The sequence below is a fragment of the Dermacentor silvarum genome, chromosome 3 (genome assembly GCF_013339745.2).
Source record: "Dermacentor silvarum isolate Dsil-2018 chromosome 3, BIME_Dsil_1.4, whole genome shotgun sequence".
Lineage (NCBI taxonomy): Eukaryota > Metazoa > Arthropoda > Arachnida > Ixodida > Ixodidae > Dermacentor > Dermacentor silvarum.
Window position 1 is genome coordinate 131,509,255 of NC_051156.1, and position 24,036 is coordinate 131,533,290.

At 46.3% G+C, this 24,036-nt stretch overlaps 2 protein-coding genes across 2 annotated transcripts; one reads left to right on the forward strand and one right to left on the reverse strand.

Annotated features, from left to right (window-relative positions):
- Positions 1 to 8,409: 8,409 nt before the first annotated feature.
- LOC125944345 (neprilysin-1-like) lies at positions 8,410 to 9,827 on the reverse strand. The gene is made up of 2 exons (XM_049664740.1): positions 9,678 to 9,827; positions 8,410 to 8,751 (listed from the first exon to the last, which is right to left on the reverse strand). Exons 1-2 carry the CDS (start codon positions 9,825 to 9,827, stop codon positions 8,410 to 8,412), a joined length of 492 nt encoding a protein of 163 aa, XP_049520697.1.
- A 3,930-nt stretch (positions 9,828 to 13,757) lies between these two features.
- LOC119445790 (uncharacterized) lies at positions 13,758 to 15,689 on the forward strand. The gene is made up of 2 exons (XM_037710066.2): positions 13,758 to 14,116; positions 14,405 to 15,689. The coding sequence occupies exons 1-2, from the start codon at positions 13,770 to 13,772 to the stop codon at positions 14,985 to 14,987; spliced, it is 930 nt and encodes a 309-aa protein (XP_037565994.2). The 5' UTR covers positions 13,758 to 13,769; the 3' UTR covers positions 14,988 to 15,689.
- The last annotated feature ends 8,347 nt before the right edge of the window (positions 15,690 to 24,036 follow it).

Below are 24,036 nucleotides of genomic sequence, written 5' to 3' on the forward strand. Positions count from 1 at the left end.
GGAGGCATGGAGACAGTGGGCCTTTTTTGATGAAGGTTGTATGTGCAACTTGCCAATTTTGATTTCAACCGGCGGTGGTTTTGACTGTTCTTAGTCAGAAATGAAATGAGAGGAATTAGTGAGAAATGAGAGCTCATATCATGTTCTGCACTGCACAATTCAATCCACTGCAACAGTCGTTACTAAGAACTTCATTGCAATTGCTGTTCTTAACGAATAATGATTATGCCTATTAATGCGTATTAATTATTGGCCAGCATAACCGGGTCAACATGTGCACCTTAAAAGAAGGCATGTTCCACTTGTTTTATTGGGCTGTTGTTTTTCTTTTGCGGAATCGGCAAGGATGATCAAAAGAGTCTAGCTGGTGCCGGTCCAGAGCCTGTCGCAGTTGTATCAGTACCAAAAGTAAGGAGCTAATGTGATTTCTTCTGACAGACTTATTGTGGGGGAAATTGACGTGTGATGTAGTAAAAGTTAAAAGGGCAATTAAAAAATTTTTTCTTTCTTAGTCAGGCGCAACACGGTATTCAACTGTCTGCTGTCTTCTATCGTTTTTGTCTTATCTGATTTTTTTGTGGTATAAGATTTTGCTCAAACCTTGTTCTTAATTTATAAGGAGAAGCCTTCTGCATGAAGCAGCTAGTGAATTTTAATTTTAGCTTTTGCCAAAGCTTTGACTGCCGTAATTTAGTGAATTCATGCGTTCTTGGGTAATAAACAGTATATATACCATTTGTACTACTTGATGAAGAAGATAATTGTATGTAGCACTCGCCAGAAGCAAAATGAGTAAATTTTGTATAGAGGCAAAATGAAAAAAAAAACGCCTGTGTTCATACATCGTAGTGTGCTTTAAAGAGTTCCAGGTGATCAAAATTAATCAGGAGCCCTCCACTACGACATGCCTGATAGCTGTTTAGAGATGTTTAACGCCATTAGTTCACACGAGTCCTGTCTTTGAAGAGTTTACGTCTTTTCCTTCAAGCCACGTGTTTTTAGCTGCCTATCTGCCATGGTTCAAGCTAGCTGCGCAAAATACCAAAAAACGTGCGCATTTTACTTTTGAGTGTAGGGCAAGTAATTGCGGAACGTTCCTGTCAAAGTATGTGCATATAGATTTCTTTTGTGGTACATTCTGTGCATTTAGTTTCTTCAGTATACAAGCCAGAAGATCGATATCTAATTTGGCAATTCCTGTTTTTGAACTTTTTCCATAACTCTATTCCATATGGAGCATTTCTTCGAAAAACTTGTTCGGAAGTAATCTTTGAACTATAACGCCAAATACTCTTTGTGAAAAACTGTTAATTTAGACATCTTATAGCTTAGCACTCCAGGCTGGTCAGTACTGGTCAATTTACTGTTGTTATATACAAGAAAATTTCAATACCAATGACTGTTTGAAGGACCTCGCAAGTTTGTTAGTAAAGTTGTATACTGCTTAATTGATGTCATCTGGCTCAAGGTATATCCGGCTGAAGCCGTTCAAAAAACTCCGAATATCCTTACTGCAACTTATTTTTGGTTACTTCAAGCAAGTATATGATACCCGCATGTAACATGTGCATATTCTGTGCAGCAGTACTGGTTCACCAATGCTTCAGTCACTTTTTGGGTGCCGTTACAATACCCACAAGGATATCGGCCAAAAAGAGGCTTTAGACTCCAGAGGTGTCAACGCCATTCTAAGTATGTGTGGCAAGGCAGTCAGTTGAAATCTTGGCTTTAAATGTTTGCCATTTCAAGTCAAATTCTTGTGGATGGCTGCTACATGCTGTTACGTCTGCATACACAATTCATTAGACTGTTCTAAAGATATTTACTTATTTTTCCTCATTTAGGCTTGCAGCAAGGTATCTTAATATCACCACAGGGGATATCAAGAACACATATTCGTCGCTTCTTGCTTGTGGCGTCTGAGGACACGCATAAAAGGGTTGGAAAATAAATATCAGTGTTCGAAAAGATTTGTGTGTTTAGGTAACAGGCACATACATTTATATGCCACTCATTTTCAAGGTCACATCAGAACAGTACCGTAAAATTTTTGATAATGGTGAAGAAAGTGGGTAAATGTTGCCAGGATGTTTGTAAAACGTGTAATAAAGATACCAGGCTGTTTCGAGATCGAACAACAGAAAATTGGAAACAGTTAAAAGAATCTTTCTAGGGCAAGTAACAAAGTTCGAAACACGTTACTACGATGTTTCAAGGTCAAGGAATAAAAAGTTGCGCTCTTTCAGGAATACTACTATTCCCTGAAGACTTGCTGCCAGGAACTGTTCTGCATTCATCTTGTCCCTCAAGTCCTCAAATGTGCTCCCTATGTTATCCATCTCCAACCAACGATCTTGTTGAAGATTCGAGAAGCAAACTGCTGGCCCGTCTCGCTTTCTTGTGGCTTGTAGCTTTGGAATTTCACCCTGAAACCTTTGGCAATTAGCATGAAGCGTTGTGTCGGAGAGCCTTCTTAACGTTGTCGTAATCTAGCGCATCTGTCGCTGCCATCTGGCTGCAAACGGCAAACGCTTCCCCCACAAGACCCAGTCGCCCAGGCGGGAAAGGGCAAGTGATGGTTGTGAAATACAGTTATCCCCGAGCCTATTAATCATTTCTGCTTCGATAATTTCGCGAGTTATTCTTCCTCGTGCTCTTCCCACGATAGAGCAGTCTCTGTATTCTGGAGCGCACGTCGAGCGGTCACCATCATCCGCTAGCGCCTGTGTGTGTCACCTCTTCATTCGTCCTTGTCTTTTCATGCGCTATAAGCCTCACCTCGCGGTAGAAGGGGACACCGGGAATGTCGATGGGCTGAAGAGGACCGGCTGGCGACAAGGATGGTTGCTTGTGACGCTGACAAGACTCGCAAGAAGCAACGTATCGGCGCACAGAGCGGTGGAAGCCTGGCCAGAAGAACCGACGCCGAACGCGATCGTACGTGCGAGTTGCTCCGAGATGTCCAGCTGTTGGGGTATCATGAAGCTGTTCGAGGACAGTGGAACGGAGTGTTTCGGGTACAACTAGTAGAATCTCTGGGCCATCGGAGCTGGTGTTGCGTCTGTATAAGATGCCGTCACGAAGCACGAATAATTGTAGGGATGGGGCACAGTCATAAGAGTGTACACGGAGGATAATTGACCGCAAAGTGGCATCGCTGAGATGTTCGCTGCGTATGTCGGATAAAGCGGATATCGCGAAGACACAGGCGTCCGAATCGTGCGCTGACAAGTCGGGAGGGTCCACTGGATGACCGGATAGGCAGTCCGCATCCTGGTGCAGTCTGCCAGACTTGTAAGTGACGTCAAAGCTGTATTCTTGCAGTTTCAGTGCCCAGCGACCAAGTCGTCCAGTCGGATCCTTGAGGGAAGACAAGCAGCAAAGCGCATGGTGGTCGGTGATGACCGAAAAGGTGCGGCCAAACAAGTATAGTCGAAGCTTGCCGACAGCCCAAACTAGTGCGAGGCACTCGCGTTCAGTGATCGAAAATTTGCACTCTGAAGAGGAAAGAAGGCGACTGGCATAGGCGATGACGCGATCGCGACCTTGTTGCTGCTGGGCGAGAACAGCGCCGATGCCATGTCCACAGGCGTCATTGCGAAGTTCAGTGGGGGCAGACGGGTCAAAATGGGCCAAGATGGGTGGTGACGTAAGTAACGTCGTGAGCGTGTGAAACGCAGTGGCCTGTTCAGGACCCCAAGAAAATGGCGTTTCCTTCTTCAAGAGTTCCGTGAGTGGGCGGGCAACGTCGACGAAGTTCTTGACAAAACATCGAAAATAGGAGCACAAGCCTACAAAGCTTCGGACGTCTTTAGTAGAATGTGGTATAGGGAAGTCTTTCACAACACGAATTTTTTCTGGGTCAGGTTGCACGCCTTCAGCACTCACAAGGTGGCCAAGCACAGTGATTTCGCGGCTGCCAAAACGGCATTTGGTATAGTTGAGCTGAAGGCCTGCTCGCCTGAAAACTTCAAGAACTGCCGACAATCGGCTAAGGTGACTATCAAATGTCGGTGAGAACACGATGACATCAACAAGGTAACACAGGCAAGTTGACCATTTGTATCCACGAAGGAGGGAGTCCATCATCCTTTCAAATGTGGCTGGGGCATTACACAGTCCAAAGGGCATTACCTTAAACTGGTAAAGTCCATCAGGCGTAACAAATGCGTTTTTTTCACGGTCTTGATCATCGACGGAAATCTGCCAGTAGCCTGAAATCAGGTCGATAGAAGAGAAGTATGCAGAGCCGTGTAGACAGTCGAGAGCGTCATCGATCCGCGGCAAAGGGTAGACGTCCTTGCGCGTTACCTTGTTTAGGTGCCGGTAGTCGACGCAGAAGCGCCAGCTGCCATCTTTCTTCTTCACCAGGACGACTGGTGATGCCCATGGACTACATGAAGGCTCAATGACGTGTTTGATGAGCATCTTGTCGACTTCACGCTGTATCACTTCTCGCTCGGCGTGGGACACGCGATAGGGACGTCGTCTGATTGGGCTGGCGTCCCCAGTATTGATCTTGTGAGTGACCACAGACGTCTGCCCCAAAGGACGGTCATTGAAGTCAAAGATGTCGCGGTAGGACTTCAACACGCGCCGCATATCGGCTGTCTGTGCAGGAAGGAGGTCAGACGCAATCATCTTGTCAATGTTACCGTCGTCGAGATTGTGCGAGGAAGAGGAAGGGGCAGAGGATAAAGAAGCGTCGGTGACGAATGCAGAAACGGCACACTCATCGATAGAAGCAATGTGGCCTATAGTCATGCCGCTTGGGATGAGTTGCGTGCACCAGCTAAAGTTCAGTATGGGTAGAGACGTGTGATTATCTGCAACTCTGATAAGGGTGTGAGGAAGAGCGACGTTTTTGGCGAATAAGACGTCAACGATCGGGGTCAAAATGTAATCGCCATCGGGAATGGGCGAACAAGACCGCAAGTTCACATACATAACGGCTTGAGGAGGTAGCCGAGCGTAATCCACTGAGCACAAGCGAGGCTGGCGTGTAGTAGGAGCGTCATGGTAGCACGGTAGGTCTAGCTGAAGCAAGCCGGTTCCACAGTCAATAAAGGCAGAATGGGCAGACAGAAAATCCATACCGAGAATGAGGTCATGGGAGCATTTCTCGAGCACGGCAAGGAGTACGCTTGTGGATCGGTCGGCAACACTTATTCGCGCGGAGCACATCCCTAGCACGGGAAACGTTCCGCCATCGGCGACACGAATGAGCGGTACTGTGGGTGGTGTTAGGACCTTCTTAAGGCGGCGACGAAGCTCCGAATTCATCACTGATATCTGAGCCCCAGTGTCCACTAGAGCGACAACATGTGCGTCATCCAGTTTAACGTCTATCAGGTTTCGTCTGGTCTGCAGTGTGGTCAGAGGATTTGGCAGGCGGGTCGTCGATGCAGCATCACCTCTGGGAGCTGCATCGTCTAGTTTTCCCGAGGGAGTCGTGCAATCGGCGACGTAGGGTGGCGGAATTGGGGCGAGCGAGACGATTGGCGACGCGACAACGGCGAACGGGAATGGTGACCACGTGGGGAAGGCGAACGACGATACGGCATGGGGGGAGCGTCTTCAGCGGTGGTTTGGGGATGCTCGTGGTAGGGCTGAAATCGGCCATGATCCATGTCGGGGTGACGGTTGTTTCCATAGGGAGCCTGATACCAATACCACCGGCTGTTACAATGGCGGGCCACGTGTCCAATACGACGGCAGTTAAAGCAAATTGGACGGTCATCAGCAGTCCTCCATTCGGCTGGGTTGCGAGTACGGAAAGGCGGCCTTTGACCTTGGGCGTGCGAAAGTGAGGGACGGCGGTCGATCGGCTGCGAAGGAGCTGCGGCGCACACAGAGTCCAGGCCAGCATTGGAGAGCTCCCGATGAACGATAGCTTGGACTAGTGGCACCATCTGGGAACTAGGATCACAAGTACGACCGCACGTAGAAGCAGGAGACGCAGCATCAAGTTCACGTCGGATGATCTTCTTCACGTGTTCCACGGTGAGTGGCGCCGACGGCTCAGGTACGTCTTCGCAGGACCACGTTGCTGCCGTGTTCGGAAGTCGAGCGAAGTTATTGGCAATACGTCGACTTTTGGCGGCCTCAAAGCGCTTGCACTCTTGGATGATGGCATCGATGGCGTCGCAGTCCTTGCAAATTAGCAGGTTGAAGGCATCATCTGCTATGCCTTTTAACACGTGGCCTACTTTCTCAGACTCCGTCATGCTGTCGTCGGCTTTGCGGCAAAGGGCAAGCACGTCCTGTATATAAGTCAGGTATGACTCTGTCGCTGTCTGCGCACGAGACGCCAGCTCCTTCTTTGCTGCTGCCTTTCTCCCTGTGGACTTGCCGAAGAGGGAACGCATCTTTTTCTTGCATGCATCCCAGCTCCCAATTTCCTCTTCATTATTCTGAAACCACACCTTCGCGGTTCCCTCGAGATAAAATAGTATGTTGGCCAACATGATCGTCTCATCCCAGCGATTATTCTTACTTGCACGCTCGTACAGGGATAGCCAGTCCTCGATGTCGACGTTGTCAGTCCCCCAGAATGTGCCTGGGTTCTTCAGCTGAGCCAGGACGACCGTTGTCGTTTGTGCCGCCTCAGTGGGCGCAGACACCTTTTCCGCCATCGTGGATAAAGCCAAGCGTCGGCCGCTGCGGAGCTCCGTTGTACCGTGTGGGTACCCCGCACCTCCCACCAAAATGCCACGGGGATATGAGTAGCAAAAGGGATAGGAAAATTATATTTATACGATATATACAAAGAGAGACGGCTGCAGGCAAGATGGCAGAACAACAACACGAGCGCTGCTCCGATCGTCGTCTTCACCGCCTTTTTGGCGCATTCTTCCATGCTCGGCATAGCGCGTAACAATATTGAATCAATTTTGTTAACTTTATCTCCCATGAGTTGGGGCCCTTTTTTGAAGTAACAAAATCTGCAATGTTGTAGCTATTGTTACGCAGAACCGTCTGCATACAATCGTACCAAAGCTTGCACTAATAAAATTGTGACGCTATGGATACAATCTGGAAAATGCAAGATTTTATAAGCGTGAGGAGTTGCTGCGAAGAAAGTAGGTGTACTACATGTAGGACACTAGACATATCTGCGTAAAGTGCACCATTGCCCCCCCTCCCTCCTCCCCCCAAGTACTAAATTTGTTACAGGTTGGCGCACTTGTAATTGGAAGCAGTTTGCAAATTCACAACTATGTCGATGATCTCCTTGACTTGGTTTTTGCTATGGGTGACATGCCAATATAACTTCGAGAATATAAACGTACGTTTTTTTATTGAGTCATTGTTGTGCGCGCGCGCTGTATGGGTTCTGGCTCTCAACTTCAGCTGGGATTGCATACTTTATTCTCACAACCATACACTGAAGCAGCCTCCTTTGTTTGTACTATGGTAGTATAACGCTAGAAGTTATGACGGGTGAAGACTACTAAAGAAAACAAGAGTTGTATTACATGCACAATTGCTGCTTATTTGCATTCACCTTCCCTCTGTTTATTATTACTTGGACACTACGTAAACAGTCAGGGAACACCTGCGCTAGCAGATCACGCAGCTGCACTGAAGGGAACTGCAGATGCTGTGGCGGCGGTTATGATTCCGAGGAATCGCCTGGACAGATGACGAAATAGGGAGTCGAGGGGTCCAGATTATTACTTTAATTGCAGCGTGAGAGATGAGGAAGAAGGAATGCTCCGGGAGGATACTTGCTTAGGCTAATGAGGCTTGCTTGGCTAAGTTTGCTTAGGCTAATGAGCCTCAGTGACATGCTCTTTTGATTATTTAGCGTAGGTCTGATACCAAGTGCGCGTGCTGCAATACATCTTGCCTTTTTCGTTACATAACGTTTCGTCTATATGAATACAAAATAGACGCGGCGAGCCTTTTCCATAGCTAGCAAATACTATTGTTTCCGAAATTCGCGCACGTTGTTTGCACCGTTGCTATGCATGAGACGACCGTCCTGAGCAGGCGAGTTCATACTATAGTGCACTACCACAAGTGCTGACATCAAATGCACTGCAGTTCTTATACAATAAAGCTTAATATGTTTATTATGCACACACAATGTTGTCTGAACAAAAATAAAATGACTGCAGTAGATATCACATATAAATTGATTAGCCATCTAGTATTCAGAGACCAGTAATTGGGCGCATGGTGCTCCTTCGACGGTTTGGTAAGAACCTATTCAGAAAATCTCATTATCAAAGACCCTTCCGTCCAAAACCCCGTCACTTGAAATAAATAATCCAACGCTGACTTCCGAATTTGCTTTATTGGAGCTTTCCTCGAGCTTTTTGCATTATTTACTCTGCATGGAAATATAAAGGAGCAAACGCTAATGCAAAAGTGCTGAAAACAGGAGGAGCAGCTGCAAACTGGTCAATGCCAAAAGGTGCATTTATTTCGTGGATTCATGGGTTCACCGGGGGCGCAGCCAAAGGCACGCGAGAACTCGGGCATGTTCATAAGGGGCACTATACAGCGGGACCGGTATGGTGCATAGTTGCCCGTTAACGTGCTGTACTGATGGCACCATGTCACACAGTGATTGACGTAGAACAGGCGCTCCGCCGACATGTCGAGCCCCGCTAGTGTGACGTTGCTCTCCGACGGGGACAACGCAGCGAAGGCAGCGTACGCAGTGATGGTTCCGACCCAGTCCGCCAGGTTCTCGGAGTCCATCTTTGCATTCGACACCTCCTTCCAGGCGCTGTATGGTAGCTGCGAATAGCGGTCACGCTTGAGATTACATTTCTGAGGCAAATGTTAATGCGAATGAATTCACTACGCAGGTTACAAAAGGCCGCTTGAGTTTGTTTAGATAAGTAACGTGGCCGATATTCCGTCATTTGTTCTTTAGACTTGCATTTCATTGTGGGTGTTGTCGGATAACATAAAGAAAATATGTCTCGTATTGATCTACTTTATGGGAGCCATATTCTCTATCATTAGGCCTACAAGCTAGCGTTAACGACGTCACTGCGTAGCGCTGTCGTGATCATTTCTTGTAATCAAGCTTTCACGCACCGTGAGATCTGCACAATACTAATTACAGCTTCGAGAGCATGGACAGCGGCATATGATCCAGAACTCTGTACTTTTGACTCTACTCTCAGCATGTACACGCTGCATACAAGCAACGATAAAGCGTCTGTGACACCGCAGAAGGTTTTGCCTAAAGTTTTCATCCTCACTTAAAGACAAAAAAAGAAGTGTTAGGACGCAACACCGCTGCGTAGGCGTAACATTGCAGGGAAGACGGCAATACGAATGTCGTCGTTGCCACTTCAGTTCCAAGGTTATTGTTGTGGCATGACCCCCCATATTCCTATGAACTAAGTACTTTAACTACTTAAGGAGGCCCGACTTGGTGATGGTTCTACATGTAGATATGTTGTGGTCGGGCAGTGGTACTTCTAGGCATAGCCTAAGGTATTGAAACCGCGACTGGCGTAGACAAACACTAGTATGGGACAATAGCGACAACTGCGGCGCGGCTATGTTATCAAGACACGACAGACATCAAATAAGAAAAAGTGCGTGCGGCGGTGCGGTGCGGACTTTGATTCGGTCAGAAGAGATTCGACGACGGCTGCCACGGGAAACGACGCAGCAGCTAGGTCACGTGGGCTATCGCCGGCGGCTACCGGTCCGCTCGGCCACCTACTTTGTGTGCAGCCACCGCCGAGTCCCGCGGCCGAGCGTGGGCAGTTACTTTCTCCGTCCAGCCGGCTGTTCTTGGAGCGCGCGTGAGACCTATCGAAGAGCTCGTGCGACTCCGTGGTCCCTTCACCCATCGGGCCAAACCCTCACCGCGAGTCGGCTGACAAGAGCGGGCGGTTCCGCGGCATGCCCGCCCGTCGAATTACTAGCGGGCAGTCGCGGTGACGGTGTTACAGTGCCGCCTTTCTGTTGCGGCGTCAAGGCATGTCGACACAATGACGCCGTACCGTGAGGGATCAACTCGACAACCGCCGAAATACTTCGCATAGGGCTATGGAGTGCAGAGACGCTCATGATAGCGACTGGACTGCGTAGCTTCGGGTGGTATAACTAGAATTTCCTGCTAGCCTTAAACTGGGGCGGAATTCACAAAGCGAAGTTACGAAGAAATTTTGGCGTAAGAAAAATCTTACGAAAAAAGCGAATTCACAAAGGTGAAACTGTTCGTAAGATCAGCAAGCTTGCGATGCCCGTCGCTGCAAAGACGAGCGCTGTAGTCGAAAAAATGCATGTATATAAGGGTAGCACAGGTGAGAACTTCAGCACTTTCGCCAATAGTAAGCGTAAGTCGATTCACAAAACCTAAACAGCCGTCACAGATGGCGACTTCATTATCATTATGTCTATCAATGACGATCATCATTATGTCTATCTGCGCCGCTCGAGCTGACGCAGGTAAGCGTTGGAACGCGCCGTTGCGGCTGACTGGCCAGGGCCATAACTGATAACCGAGCTGGTGCATGCTTATATCTTTGTGGCGCACTCTGATTTGTCTTCTCAAGGTGCATTAAGGTGTTTGAGTGCATAATTGTATCGAGCGTGCGCTGTTGTGGAAGGCAGTAACATTAATGCTGTGCAGCGAACTTCTGCCCAACGTCTGATAGGCTGTGTTTCTGCATGCGCGCAGTAGCCTGAATTTTCATACTCGTCAAGACAGTCTATTGGGTGTTAGCAAACATAAGTGCAGTGTCCGTCCCTGACAACCGTCAAGATTGCCATTTATGTGTTTGGAGCCCAAGTCTATCGTATTCTTTTTCTAGTTTGAGCTTGCTATTGCTCATAGGGTGGCGGATAATTATTTTTTCCAACGCTTTGACGCTATTATTCTAATGCAGGATGAAGTAATGAAAAAAAACGCCTAAACGTTTATAGTTATCGAAACTTGTTGCTGTTGCACAATTCGCGGTCATCTTCTGTGCTGCGCCTATTATATAGCTTTTAGATTTAATTCAGCCCAAAGTTGAAGCCACGTAGTGTCTGTGCCCACGGTGTTGCTCATTATGTGGCCTACGGTGGGAACCAACGTATGCGTACGACGGATGGCAATTTTGCTTATGATATGACGCGGGACGTCGATACGATGACATAAAAAAAGAAATGGCGTATAAAATGACGTACTACCATTGTGATGAAACACACACACACACACACACTTATGTTTATAACCACAAAGAGGCGTATAACTGGAGACACTTAGTTTTTTTGTAAAAACTAGCGCAGCATAATGCACCTAAAGACACCACTACTATTTTGTTTTGCATACACAAAGTCAGTACGGGCAACATCCAATGGTGAAAGGAGACGGCAAAAAAAAAAAGAATGCCACAGCAGACGACAGCCATCGTCTTGTTATGATTCGCCGGAGATGCTTATTCTAAACACCAGACTAACATCAGTTCTTTGCGAAATGACGTCACTCACGTCCTTCACTTGCTTCGTGCGATGTTCTTTCTATAGTTCCCTCTCTCACTTATTCTTACCTAAGAAGCCCTTCATAGGCGTTTGTGAATCTAGTGCAAGAATTTTCGCCCAGCCGGCAACAGTCCTACGTAATCAGGTCAACAGGACGGTGCGATAAATGTGGTCACAGTGGCCCGGTATCGTGATTAATTCAGCACGCTTGGACAAAGCTACATTTCTATCTAATAAGCGGTGTAAGTGCATATTGAAGGGATCGCACGGAAGGACTGAACAAACTTCACATTAATGCCGGAGGGCTTGCGGCATACGGCTGACAACCCAATAGTTTTTTCATTTGTGTGTAACGTCCATATTTGCCTATAGACAGCACACGTATCCGCAATTTCTCAGGCTTCTACACTGCCTTAGTGATATTTGTGGCTTCACATGGTTTAATTAGCCGCAAGTGGAAAATTACTTATCGTGGCCTTCGTCCTGCAGTGGACATAAAAGTACGCTGATGTCGTTTCAGAATATATATAGTTGCTCCTTCGCATATATATATATATATATATATATATATATATATATTGGAAAGGAAAGAACAGAGACAACACCCGTTCACGGGGGTGGCTGTTCTATTACCTGCCACATCGCCTCCTGCCAGCGCCCGTCGTGCGAGCTCCCGCTCCCAAGTCTAGTATATATATATATATATATATATATATATATATATATATATATATATATATATATATATTGCCACGAGCGGCGATCTTGTGGTTGGTGCTTGGACGATGACGACGACGGTGTGGATGTCTGGTGTGCACGCGCTTACCTTACCATCGCTATAGCATTGTGCGCCTTACCTTGTAAATATAACCATTGTATATAGAATCTCCCCCTAACATCTTCGGTGGATGTGCTGGGTAAGTTCGTTACAACACCGAGAGCTGGATCTTCACAGCGGACGGCGCGTTCCTGCCACCACAATGACCGACCAAGCGACCAGTGTGAGCAAGGCCCGTCACCAGGGATTCTCTTGCACCCTCGTGATCCCGGGATATTCAATGGCATAAGCGGCGTCTACGTTGATGAACCCTGACAGGGTCAATGTCGTATATGTATGGACGTCCTCCGCGAACACCTTCAAAAGGCTCAATCGACCGAAACATGTGGAATTTTTTACTTGCGCCAATGCCTCTCCGTTTTTGTGTGTGTGTGTGTGTGTGTGCATGTGTGTGTGTGTGTGTGTTTTATGGAAACGGCGCGTCGGCTATCGCTCGCGCATCCGGGCGCGCGCGCAGGCGGCGGCGGCAAGTGCGCGCCTCTTTCGATCATTTCTTTCGCATGGCATGTGCTGCCACTCGACCGGAACACGTGGAATTGTTTACTTACGCAAATACCTCTCCGTTTTTTTTTCTTTAATGGCGACGGAGCGTCAGCTATCGTTTGCGCATCCGGGCGCGCGCGCGCGGGGCACCGGCGGCAAGTTACGGTTTTCTCCTGCGGCGGATCCCGCTTGTTGCACGCGCTAAACTGACGGCTATCTGGTTTCAAATCTCTCAAAGGGTGACCGCTTGTTATACCCCAGTCACACGGGCGTGCCAAAGGTCCTTTGCAGTTAAGGAGCATAGAGCTTTCAAAGGAACATTAGTTCAAGGGATATGTGTCAGTGCTACACGGTCTCCGTTTAAGCTTTTAACAGAAACCGCAACGTATCCTTAGCGCTGCCGTCGCCTCAAAAGTAATAAAAAATATGGGCCCGAATACGTCTTACAATAAATTTATTGAGTATTTTTTCTGCGATATTTACTTTTGTTTAATACATTGAAACATCAAAACAAAATGTACGCGTAGTTAGGTGGTTACTTTACCAAATACAGAGGTATTTATTGTAATGATGGCCACCATGTGCATCGCTTCGTACACCGCATGCTCGCGTCTATCATTCGTTGTTGCCCTTGCTTCAGCTTTGTTTGGTGTTCTCGCCTTGTTTGCTCAAAGCAAAGATTGTGAAAATGAGTGACGACGCTGAAGGTGTTACAAAATATGAAGTAGCGCTGGCAATGGCTGCAGTGTCATCGCTGGAACTAGACGTCGAGGCAGCAAGCAATAAGGTGCGCGATATACGGCGGCGTCTCATCGCAAACAATTGCCTGCTGACGGCCCTCGCTTCATCGCGGCGCGCAGTTCAGCGACGCGTCTGGGCCTATCGTCGCCATGAAGAATGGTTTGAGAGAACTCTACCGAATCTCGGCAGCCGGCACTTCAAACAGTCGTTCAGAGTATCGGAAACGACATTCAGATACTTAGTTGACGTCTGCAGGCCAGCAATGCAGCGGCAGACGACAAATATGCGCGAGTGCGTCGCTATTGAAAAACGTGTGGCCGTCAGCTTGTACAAGCTGTGCTCGTGCGCGGAGGACAGAGCAGTTGCGGACATCTTTGGCATAGGTCGTTCCACTGTGAACGTCATATACAGGGAATTTTGCGCCACAGTTGTTGCTACCCTCGAAAAGGAATGGGTAAAAATGCCTTCGCCGGACGAGATGCCAGCTCACGTAAAGGAATTTCAGGCAGCGTGTGACTTCCCGCAAGGCGTCGGGGCCCTGGACGGCTGCCACATACCAGTATCGCCGCCAAAGGAGCACGCCAGTGATTATTACAACTATAAAGGCTGGTAAGTATGTCGCTATGGGTCTTTTTGTTGTCATCGTTGGCGTGATGAATAATTATGGATGTAGTCGGTGAAAACGTTTCACCAAGCTGCAGGATTCACATTTAACATTGCCTCCGTTAGGTGTTTTCAAAGCAGTTGAAAAATAAATAGTAGGATTGCTGTGTTTCTTGACATTTGACTAGTCATTGTGCTCGTTCTTAGTGGTGCACTATGCTCTGTGTGATTGTAATTTATTGCTATTTATTATCTTGTTCTCTAACTTCATGGCTCTAATTTTGTTCATTGCAGGTACAGCATCATATTGCTTGCCCTGGTAGATCATAAGTACCTGTTCAGGTACGTAAATGTCGGATCACCAGGGCGCTGTCACGATGCATATGTGTACCGGCAGTCTGCATTGGCCGATATGGTTGAGGGACCATTGTTCCAAGCGCCAGCAGCAAGAATCAACGGAGTTGTTGTGCCACCATTGATCCTGTGCGACCAGGCATTTCCGCTTACTGCTAACCTAATGAAGCCCTTCAAGAGTTTCGGAGAGAACACTAGACACAGATCATACAATTACAATTTGTCAAGGTCCCGGAGGATTGTAGAAAACGCCTTTGGGAGGCTTAAAGCTAGATTCCGGCTTGTGCTCAAAAAAATGGATGCAGACATTGGGAATGTCCCGATGATCATAAGGGCATGTTGTGTGCTGCACAATATATGTGAGCACTTTTCAGACGCTCTTCCACAGCAGTGGCTGCACGAGTCTGAGATCGAAAGCATGCTCTATGTGCAACCAGACCATTGTACAGATGTGCAAGTTGGAAGCGGACCAGATGTTAGAGGAGCCCTTGTAGAATATTATCGCCAGCGTGAATGTCACTGAAGTTTGTGATGTAGTGCCATACGCTGGTGAATGGCCACCTATCTACAAAGAAGCTGGACTTAAGTAGCATGGCAGTGTTCAGTTTACTGTGCTGCTCGTCATTGTCCACTTGTATGCATACATTTCCACCTTTTTTTTTCCTTTTTCACCTTTCTGTGAAATGCAAAACAGTTTTTAAGTTGAACTAGCTATGTTACTCAGTGACAGCGTGCTAGCAGGATCATCATGTTGCTTCACAAGTTATCTTTATGGCAGTAGCAACAAAAGAATGCATTTAAACAAAGTTGCCTGGATGGTTGTGTGCATGACAGTGATGTAAAATATCTTTACGGCAGTAGCAACAAAAGAACGCATTTTAAACACAAAGTTGCCTGCATGGTTGTGTGCATGACAGTGATGTAAAATAGTTGAAATTATTTTGCAGTCCATTAATATTTTTTTTAGGCTAAGAATAGCTGTGGTCTATCCCACAATATTGGTGCTTATGTTTGCTTTTTTTTTTTCTTCTACTGCTGAGTGACCTTCATGCCCCCTCGTTCATGTTTTATGGTACAACAGAGATTGTGAAGCAATCAACATATTGCAACAAGGGGTTGCTAAAGCGCTTCATTCATGTCTTGGTGTGACCACTTTATTTGCTTACAATAATGTCAAACGTTTTCTTACGTGCTTGAAGTGCAAAACGGTAAAACAGTTATTACTGAGGGCAAACAAAAGGTACAGTGATCACTTGCGCTGAGCAGCACGTGCAGGCACTGATCATATAATGCAATAACAGCGCAGCGCCATGTACACGGTCCAAAAGTGCAAACCAGCATTTATAGGCAGGCTGCACTGCAACCACAGAACAGTCTTTAGAGGACATGATGCAAGCTGTACTAGCACATGTAAACGTGGTGTGTAGCAGACATTGACAAAAGCACTAAGCGTGGTTTAGCTAGTGATCATTAGGTGGCAACTCCGCTCTAGTGCAGCCAGTAGTTCCGACAAATTTTTCCTTACCCCATTTATTCAATTGCCATTTTTGTTTAGTGAAGCAGCTGTTCCGTATTAAATGACAGGAGACTGGATTCATTGAAACCATGTTTTGTCACTTTTATACATGCGTGTTGTCAATTTGCACCAGCTGAAGCTGGCACTCCTGTATATTCACAATATAAAACATCTATTAGGGAATGCTTACGCACTAGTAGAGAATTGTAGCGTCATGCACAGTGAATGAATTACATACTTTTATTTCGGGAAAATTGTTGAGGGTAGGAGCAGTTTCCCAGACATCTTCAGCACTTCATTTCCTTAGGGACTGTTTTTGTCCTGGCATTGAAGTTCTGTATCTGGTTATGGCGGTAACAGATGCGTCGCTGGGGTTCCTTAGCATCTTGTTTGTGATTCCGATCTTTCCTGGAACTGATGCGGTGCACAGCTGCATGGTTGCTCGACCTCTGCTTCCTTGATGGGCCTGTCCATTGTGGTGTTAGCCTTCCCTTTGTAGGCTCCTAGCAGGATCTGTGGGGCAATGTATAGGTATCTATTTTTGATATCCTCGATCTCCTTATCAATGAGCAAGGGTTTGTGTAGGATTTTAGTTATACCTTGACTGCTTTCCCTTTTTGATTTTGTAGGATCGAGGAGTTGTCTTAGCATCGACCACGTGTCTTTCCTAGCTTGCCGTTCATGCTATCGCACGTCTGGCCCCATGGCTGTCTGGTAACGTATGCCACGTGCTCTTCCATTTTTTTGGAGAGTTTCGGTATTCTTAGTCGGAGTTTCTGATTGTTCCACCTCTTTGTGAGGCTGTTGTAGGCCTCCCAGATATACAGGAGTCCACTCTCCACTATGCCAGTTTCTTCTACGGTGGGAATTTCCGCAGTGACAGATTCTAGGTGCCTCGAATTTCTCTGTCCATGAGACTGTCATTGATTGTTGTCGGGGCACTGTCATTTATGATGTGCCTAAATTTGTCCCAGTTGGCTGTCAAACAACCTGCAGCTGATAGTTGCGAGCCTGTAAGCTGAGCTGTATTACACTTTCAGCCTTCACTAGGCGCAAGGAGTAAACGACTAATAGGTGGCAACAAAAGCAGGAAAAAGACCTGCCGTCAATCTTTATTAAAATATCGACTCATCAGGTCAACAAGCTTTTCTTGGGCATTTATTTGCCGCTCTTTCAGCACCCGCTCTTCCTTTGCAGCATTTTCGAATGTCTGCCGAAGCAGGCGTTGCTCATTGAGCAATTCCCGTTGGAACTCCCCTGTCGAAGTTAGCTTCCTCTTTCGAGGACGACGCTGGTTCTCATTTTGTGTGAGCCGACTCTCCTGCGATGGCCCCTCATCTTCCGGTCCCGATGTGGGTACTGCTTCCGAGGCTGGTGGCTCCAGCTGCCATTGATCTTGGCTGTGCTGTGGCGACTGGTAGCCATTTTCCATGCTACAAATCAGCTGAAGGGTGAAAAGAATTGGGTCTTAAGCACAGACACATAAAAGTGATATCTTATTTAGTAGCATCCTGCTTAGCTTTTTAAGGTTACCTCATCACACCTTATTATTACAACCATGCACTTGTCATCTTTCTGTAGGCCCTTTTCTTTACAATGTGGTCATAGGCTGTTCATGACACGCAAAATCTTCCTGTTGCACATTTTCAGCATCCAGTTTTCCCAGAAAGCATGAAATTTCAACACAATTTACAGCAGTCTTCTATCCTGCAATAATATGCATGAAAAGATGGGGCACTACATATTGTATACCTGCATGCACGTTGCAATGCTTTAAAGGGAATTCTTGGTCTGCATATGCAGGTGCATTGCTCGTTATGCGGCCTTGTTCCAGCTTTTGAGTGCACACCATTTATTTATTCCAATGAAGGTACGGGTGCAAAGGAAATTGCTGAAACATTTTAAGCTTCAAGTGTGTAAGCAATTCGACTGCATCATTAGACTGCACTTGAATCGTGCTGTTATTTCATTTTGCTTTCTATGCTTTCTTTTTTTGTCATTTGCCTCATCAGCACTCACTTGATGTATATAATTTACATGCTTCCGAATAAAAAAATTTTGAGAACCACTTCTCCTGTCTTGACTGGCAATTTGTTTTGTTTGCGTTTTCAGGCATGAAATTGCAAACTGGCCGAGTTGGTCCATTGTCATGCATTTAAAACTACACCATGCTGAGTCTGCTTCATGCCCATTTATAGGCATGCATTTGTACAAGTGAATCACGACAAACTTGCCTCTTCAACTGTGGCGTTTGTGTGCCCTGTACTCTCTTCTACCAGAGAGTGGTCGTTTGCTGGCAGCGTCCCCAGAAAGCGGTGTATTTCAGTGAAATAAAGCCACGGCACTGGTGCAGAGCCTGTTGTCCGTTTCTTTGCCCAACTCCTGGAAAGTTCAGTGAACAGCAGAAGTGCCATTGCATAAATTAGGCAAAATGCACAGGCATATTAAGCACACTTCATGCAGGAAGAAAATTCCAGTATGTGCTTTCATGCTATACCTTCAAAATAAATAGTGGTGACAGCTCCCGTATGCCAGTGACTTCGATGAAGCTTAACATAACTAGCACTTGCGCAACTATCAAAATTCACATGCATGCACACACTACTGCTTCAGCTGTTTTCACTGTAACTGGGCAGGCTAGCGGATTTTTCATCATCCAGTATTTGGATGATGATATTCCCCATTGCCGTATTGGCAATGGGGAATGAATATTTTGGTTTATTTTACATGCCATCAAATCGCACTATAGTTAATAGTTACACACTTTTTTGTTTTAACGGACATAAGCTTAGCACACACGGATGTGAATCGGACGCTGCGGCAGGGTTCTTGTTAGCGCCTCATCTAACTAGGAGGCGTTGGTTCTTGTGCAGGAATTCGGCTGTTGGTTTTGACGTTTCACTTCTGTAGGCGTATCAAGTGCGTCCGTGCCACACACAAGAAAACGAAAAAAAAAAGCAGTCGCCCCGTAAATAAACCACGGCCGAACGACAAAACCTACAAATACTAGCCTCAAATTACTGGAAGTACCAACTCTGTTGCTGCCGAATGTGCAGCGCGTAATATTAAGGCTTACCTGTACATTTGGGTGAGGTTATCAATCTTGCTCTGCACCTGCTTTCTGGTTCGGACGATTCCGAGCGCGGCGAGGCGTCGCACAATGCTCTCGTAAACTCCAGCGTTCCTCCGCTCTCCTCTCAGCTGCTCCAGGTATTCTTCCCAAAGGCTTATCAAAGCCCACGTCTCCCGTTCGCCCCACGTTGTTCGTGGTTGCGGCGGGGCCGTCTGTTGGGTTGACGTTTGGGTGGGGTCGGAGCAGCTCATTTCTTCTGGCAAGGTGCGCGTGAACGCAGTAACAGAAAACCAAAAAAGCACAGTGACCAGGAAAGAAAAGCTAAGGACGCGAAGAAAAAATGCCGAGGAGACTTCGCTGCCTAGCCGCCGATCACCAGATACAGCCACATACTACAGAACCAAATCGCACATGGGCGCACATGCACCCGTGTTGTGTCAGTGTTGCCGCTGATGACAGGCCGTACCGGCGCTGCTGTACCGGCACGTTCATGATCGAGATTGCGGGTATCCCGAAAATGTTTAGTATTTTATTACTAGTATTTAGTACTTAGAAGCTTGTTCTAAACAGGTCAAAATTAAAGTTCCGTATTTATAAACATTGTTATTTCTGCTATCGGACACCCTCTAGGCTCGAGAGTATTCCCTTGAGATTTCAAAGGACGAATGCGAACTCCTTTGGCTCAAAGCTCCTTTCGAGAAGGCCTCCTTTGATGCGCTCGTGTGACAGCGCGCAATCTCCCTTGAAGTAAAGGATCTTTGGTTCAAAGGTCTTTGAAAGTGCCCGTGTGACTGGGGTATTACTCGATTGCTTATCGCCCACCGCGGCGCGATTACACCTGTTTCCAGGCAGGCTCATATATACATAAACGATGCGGCAGCTTTTGCGTTTCCTGTTTTGGAGACCACAAAAGCTCTATCGCACCTTGTTGGCGATAAGACGAAGGCTTGTACAGTCCAATAGTCCTACAGTCCACTAGTCTTTCCTTGCTGTCCAACTTATTTTAAGAGTATAGTCCATTGAGACATTTCGTTACTCGGCGTTTCGACTGGAGGAATGCTTTGAATAAGAGTGCAAAAAAAGCCGCTCCTCCGGCCGAAACGTAGAATAAGCTAGCGTCTCAAAAGGCCACTCTTTCATTATTTAAATATATAAATATGCTCGAAGAAAAGAGATCCTACATGTCGGGTATTGACTTATCGAAAGAATGTGCAGGCGGTACACATTTGAAAGAAATGTTTCTTCACTGACGTTTCGGCTATAGCATGGCCTTCGTCACAGTGAAGAGGGGGTTACAATGCGGCCACTTTTATTATGGAGTCACGCGTATGCATTATCAATAAGGAAACTAATTGCATAAAAATAAAAACTACTGGTATTTCAGTGACCAGTATTAGCAGAGGTGATCAGAACAATCAGCAGAGGTGATTATGGTAAAGAGGGGCAACATGTGACAAGCCAAGCGTTTACAATTTTACCTTCAGGAGCAACACACCTTAGAGCAATATCATATACATGACAAACAAAGATAGCTCAGGGAAAAAAAACGGGTACTACAGTATAAGGATAAGCATCAGCAAGCACTGCCACCCAACCATCACAAAACGCGTGTCACTCTAGTGGGAGACAGATGACGTTACCAGTATTTTCGTTGATGGCTGAACGTACAGATACAATTATTGGATTCAGCATGATTTTCTCGTTTACCTGGTTGGATGCGTTTTCAAACGAGACTAAAGAATGGCGGTCTTAATTTTATCACAACAGTCACTAGGGCTACGGACATATTTAGACAATGGCAGATTAAGAAGGCTGATAGCATGCGCACGAAGGTTATTACACGTACCCTAACACTATAGTTTTTGTTTGTGGTGATGTATTGCATTTTGCATGTTAAACACGCCAGAAAGTATACGAACCTGAGGACACCGTTAATTGTTCGGATAAGTTTGAAAAGTCCTGGAAACAGTTTTCCATGTAGTCATGTGAATGCAAACCTTGCAGCATGGTTCCTTTCAGGAATGACAACCTGCGTGATCTGATGATGTGGTTTTAGGAGACGTGCGTAAAGCACGAAGGCTTCGCTATCTTCGCCAGACAACTCGCGGTTGTTGAGGGGATATATACTTAAGGCGCTGGCTGTGTGGTACATTGTGAAAATGTTTCTTAAAATATGGGTAAAATGTGGAGCGGATGCCGCGTGCGTCAAAGTCGGATTAGTATGCGAATGTTCTAATAATTTCTTGTTAGTGCTTTAAAACACATAATCACTACAGTTTACGGTTAGCAGTAACTTTTATTACACCGTGCGACAATTGAATGTGTCTCTCTCTTCACAGTAGCAGACGAAACGCCGTATCCCCTTGCATTAGCTCTTAACGCGCATGTGCAAGCAGTTCGTCCAGCGGCCGCATGTGGCGCTCGGCCGCACGCTCGCGTGTTTCCTCTAATAGTGGACGATTCTGTACACTTCCCTGAGCAGCCAATCAACCTGCATTAGAGCTAGCGATGAATACGATGCACAGGCTCCTTCTAGAAGGGTAAGGGAAAAGTAAACCGACTTTTGCAATTTATCACACAATGGTTTGGTAAAACTGCTAGTATCCAGCGCTGAATTAGTGTCGTCTACAACACTTCTATGGAACGTGTCACTCTTATTGCCGCGTTAGTCGTTAGAGTGTAGCAGACAGTTAAAAATGGCAGCTCCATTGTCGATCTGCGCCAAGGAGGAAGTGAGGGCAGTGATTCCCTTTTTGTTTGCCGAAGGTGTTAAACCTGCGCAATTTATTTGTCAAATGCAAGCGCAGTATGGTGAGGGGTTGTTTATCGCGAAGCAAGATCTACGAATGGATAGAGCGTTTCAAACAGGGAAGAACGTCTTTGTGTGAAGAGGAAAGATCGGGCTGGCTATCGATGTCAACGACTGAGGACAATTCGAAAGTCGTTGAGCGTATGGTAAGAAAACAGACGAATCACAGTGGACGAAATCGCCAATATTTTACATATCAGTCGTGGTTCAACGTATTCCATCTTTCACGATAGGCTAAATTTTCGGAACGTCTGTGCAAGAATTTGCAGCACAACATGAGGCATAAAGTATGGACATCTCTCGTAAACATTTGGCCCGTTGTTGTAGCGAGGGAGATGGATTTTTACAGCAAATTGTTGCTGCAGATAAAAGTTCGGTGCATCATCACGAACCGGAAAGTAAGGCTGCGAGCATGGTTTGGAAACACTCATCATCACCAGAAGTTAAGAAATTTAAACGTCAGCGTCAGCAGTTAAGAGTATGCTAAAAATATTGCGGGGCATGGAAGGTGTGGTAGCCGTTCATTTCTTCCCGAGAGGCGAAACTGTGAACGGTGAGAGCTATTGTGATGTGTTGCGAACTAAACTGAAACCTGAAATCAGATCCAAACCTCGTGGAAAAGTGCGAAAAGGTTTCATACTGCAGCAAAATAACGCCCGGCCAAATCCTAAGGAGTTGGGATTTGAAATTCAAAGGAGTTGGGATTTGAATTGCTGGAACACGAGCTATACACTCCAGACCTGGACCCAAGCAATTTTCATTAGTTTGGACCATTGTGGGATGCGCTCAGGGGAAGAAGATTTGCAAACGATGCAGAAGTCATTGATTCGGTGCAAAATCGGTTACAGGTGGAACCCAGAAAACTTTTTTTTCTGACGGAATCAAAAAACTTGCGAAACATCAGGCAAAGCGCGTTGAAGTGCAGGGAGGTTATGTAGAAACATAATGTATGTTTCAGTTTTCAACCATTACCCGCCGGGGTGGCTCAGTCAGCTAAGGCGTTGTGCTGCTGAGCACGAGATCGCGAGATCGAATCCCGGCCGCGGCGGCCGCATTTCAATGGAGGCGAAATGCAAAAACTCCCGTGTGCTTGCGTTGTAGTGCACGTTAAAGAACCACAGGTGGTCAAAATTAATCCGGAGCCCTTCACTACGGCGTGCCTCATAATCAGAACTGGTTTTGGCACGTAAAACTGCAGAAAGAAGAAGTTTTTCAACCATTATATATCTATAGAATAAATATAGCTTTTCTCAAAAGTCCCTTTACTTTTTGACTTCCCCTCGTATAAATAGCGAAGAAGTTGCAATGGTGTTACCAGACATGTCCTAAAGAAAATGTGCAGATTCTGAGATATTCATCATAAATTTGATACCACGTGGGCTAATTTCGCATTCAGGTATAGGTGGATATTGATACAACGTCAAACCCTCTTTGTAACGCAGCTGACTGCGTGTGGCACATTGTTTGGAACTTGAGCGAAGCTGTTAATAACTGCGCTCTTGTTCTCGGCTGATGAAAACAAGCAATAACATACATTACTTTTATTACCCTCGAGCAAGCTGCAGCGTCGTCGTCAAGCTTGACGTGCTCTAGGGATAAGTGTCCGCGAAAGCGAAATTCGGAGTCTGAGTACCAGATCTCGAAACAGAAGTGCTCAACTAGAATCAAACGAACTTACCGTGCCTTCAAATGCGATTATCTTAACGTTTGAAATGTCATTATGTAACATTATCTTGAAGAAAAAAAATGCAAATAAATGTTTTTCTTGTTGACTGTTGTTCGTTTGATAACACTGCTACCGGCGAAACCAATAACCCACACGTGAAAGCAGATCCTTCCTTGTGAGCATTGACTTTTTCATAAAATTACGGTTAGTGTAATTTTAAAAGGCCTGTATGATAACCATCACAATGTGCCCGCCGTGGTTGCTTAGTGCATTTGAGGGTGCGCTGCTAAGCACGAGGTCACAGGAGTAACTTCTTGCCGCGGTGGCCGCATTTCGATGTTGGTAAAATGTAAAAAGGTCCGTGTACCGCGCATCGGGTGCACGTGAAAGAACCCCAGGTGGTCGAATTAATCGGCATTCGTCCAGTACGAGTGCCTCGCAATCAGATCGAGGTTTCGGCACGCAGCACACTAGAATTAAACTTATTTTTCCAAAAAATTACGAAGGT

What these genes read in the sequence shown, in the direction of transcription:
- LOC125944345 (XM_049664740.1), bottom strand. Translation starts at nt 9,827, where the DNA reads ATGGGTGAAGGGACCACGGAGTCGCACGAGCTCTTCGATAGGTCTCAC. An exon ending in GTAGGTGGCCGAGCGGACCG is followed by an intron (nt 8,752 to 9,677) that starts GTAGCCGCCGGC and finishes CGCTATTCGCAG; the next exon opens with CTACCATACAGCGCCTGGAA.
- LOC119445790 (XM_037710066.2), top strand. Translation starts at nt 13,770, where the DNA reads ATGCAGCGGCAGACGACAAATATGCGCGAGTGCGTCGCTATTGAAAAA. An exon ending in TATTACAACTATAAAGGCTG is followed by an intron (nt 14,117 to 14,404) that starts GTAAGTATGTCG and finishes TGTTCATTGCAG; the next exon opens with GTACAGCATCATATTGCTTG.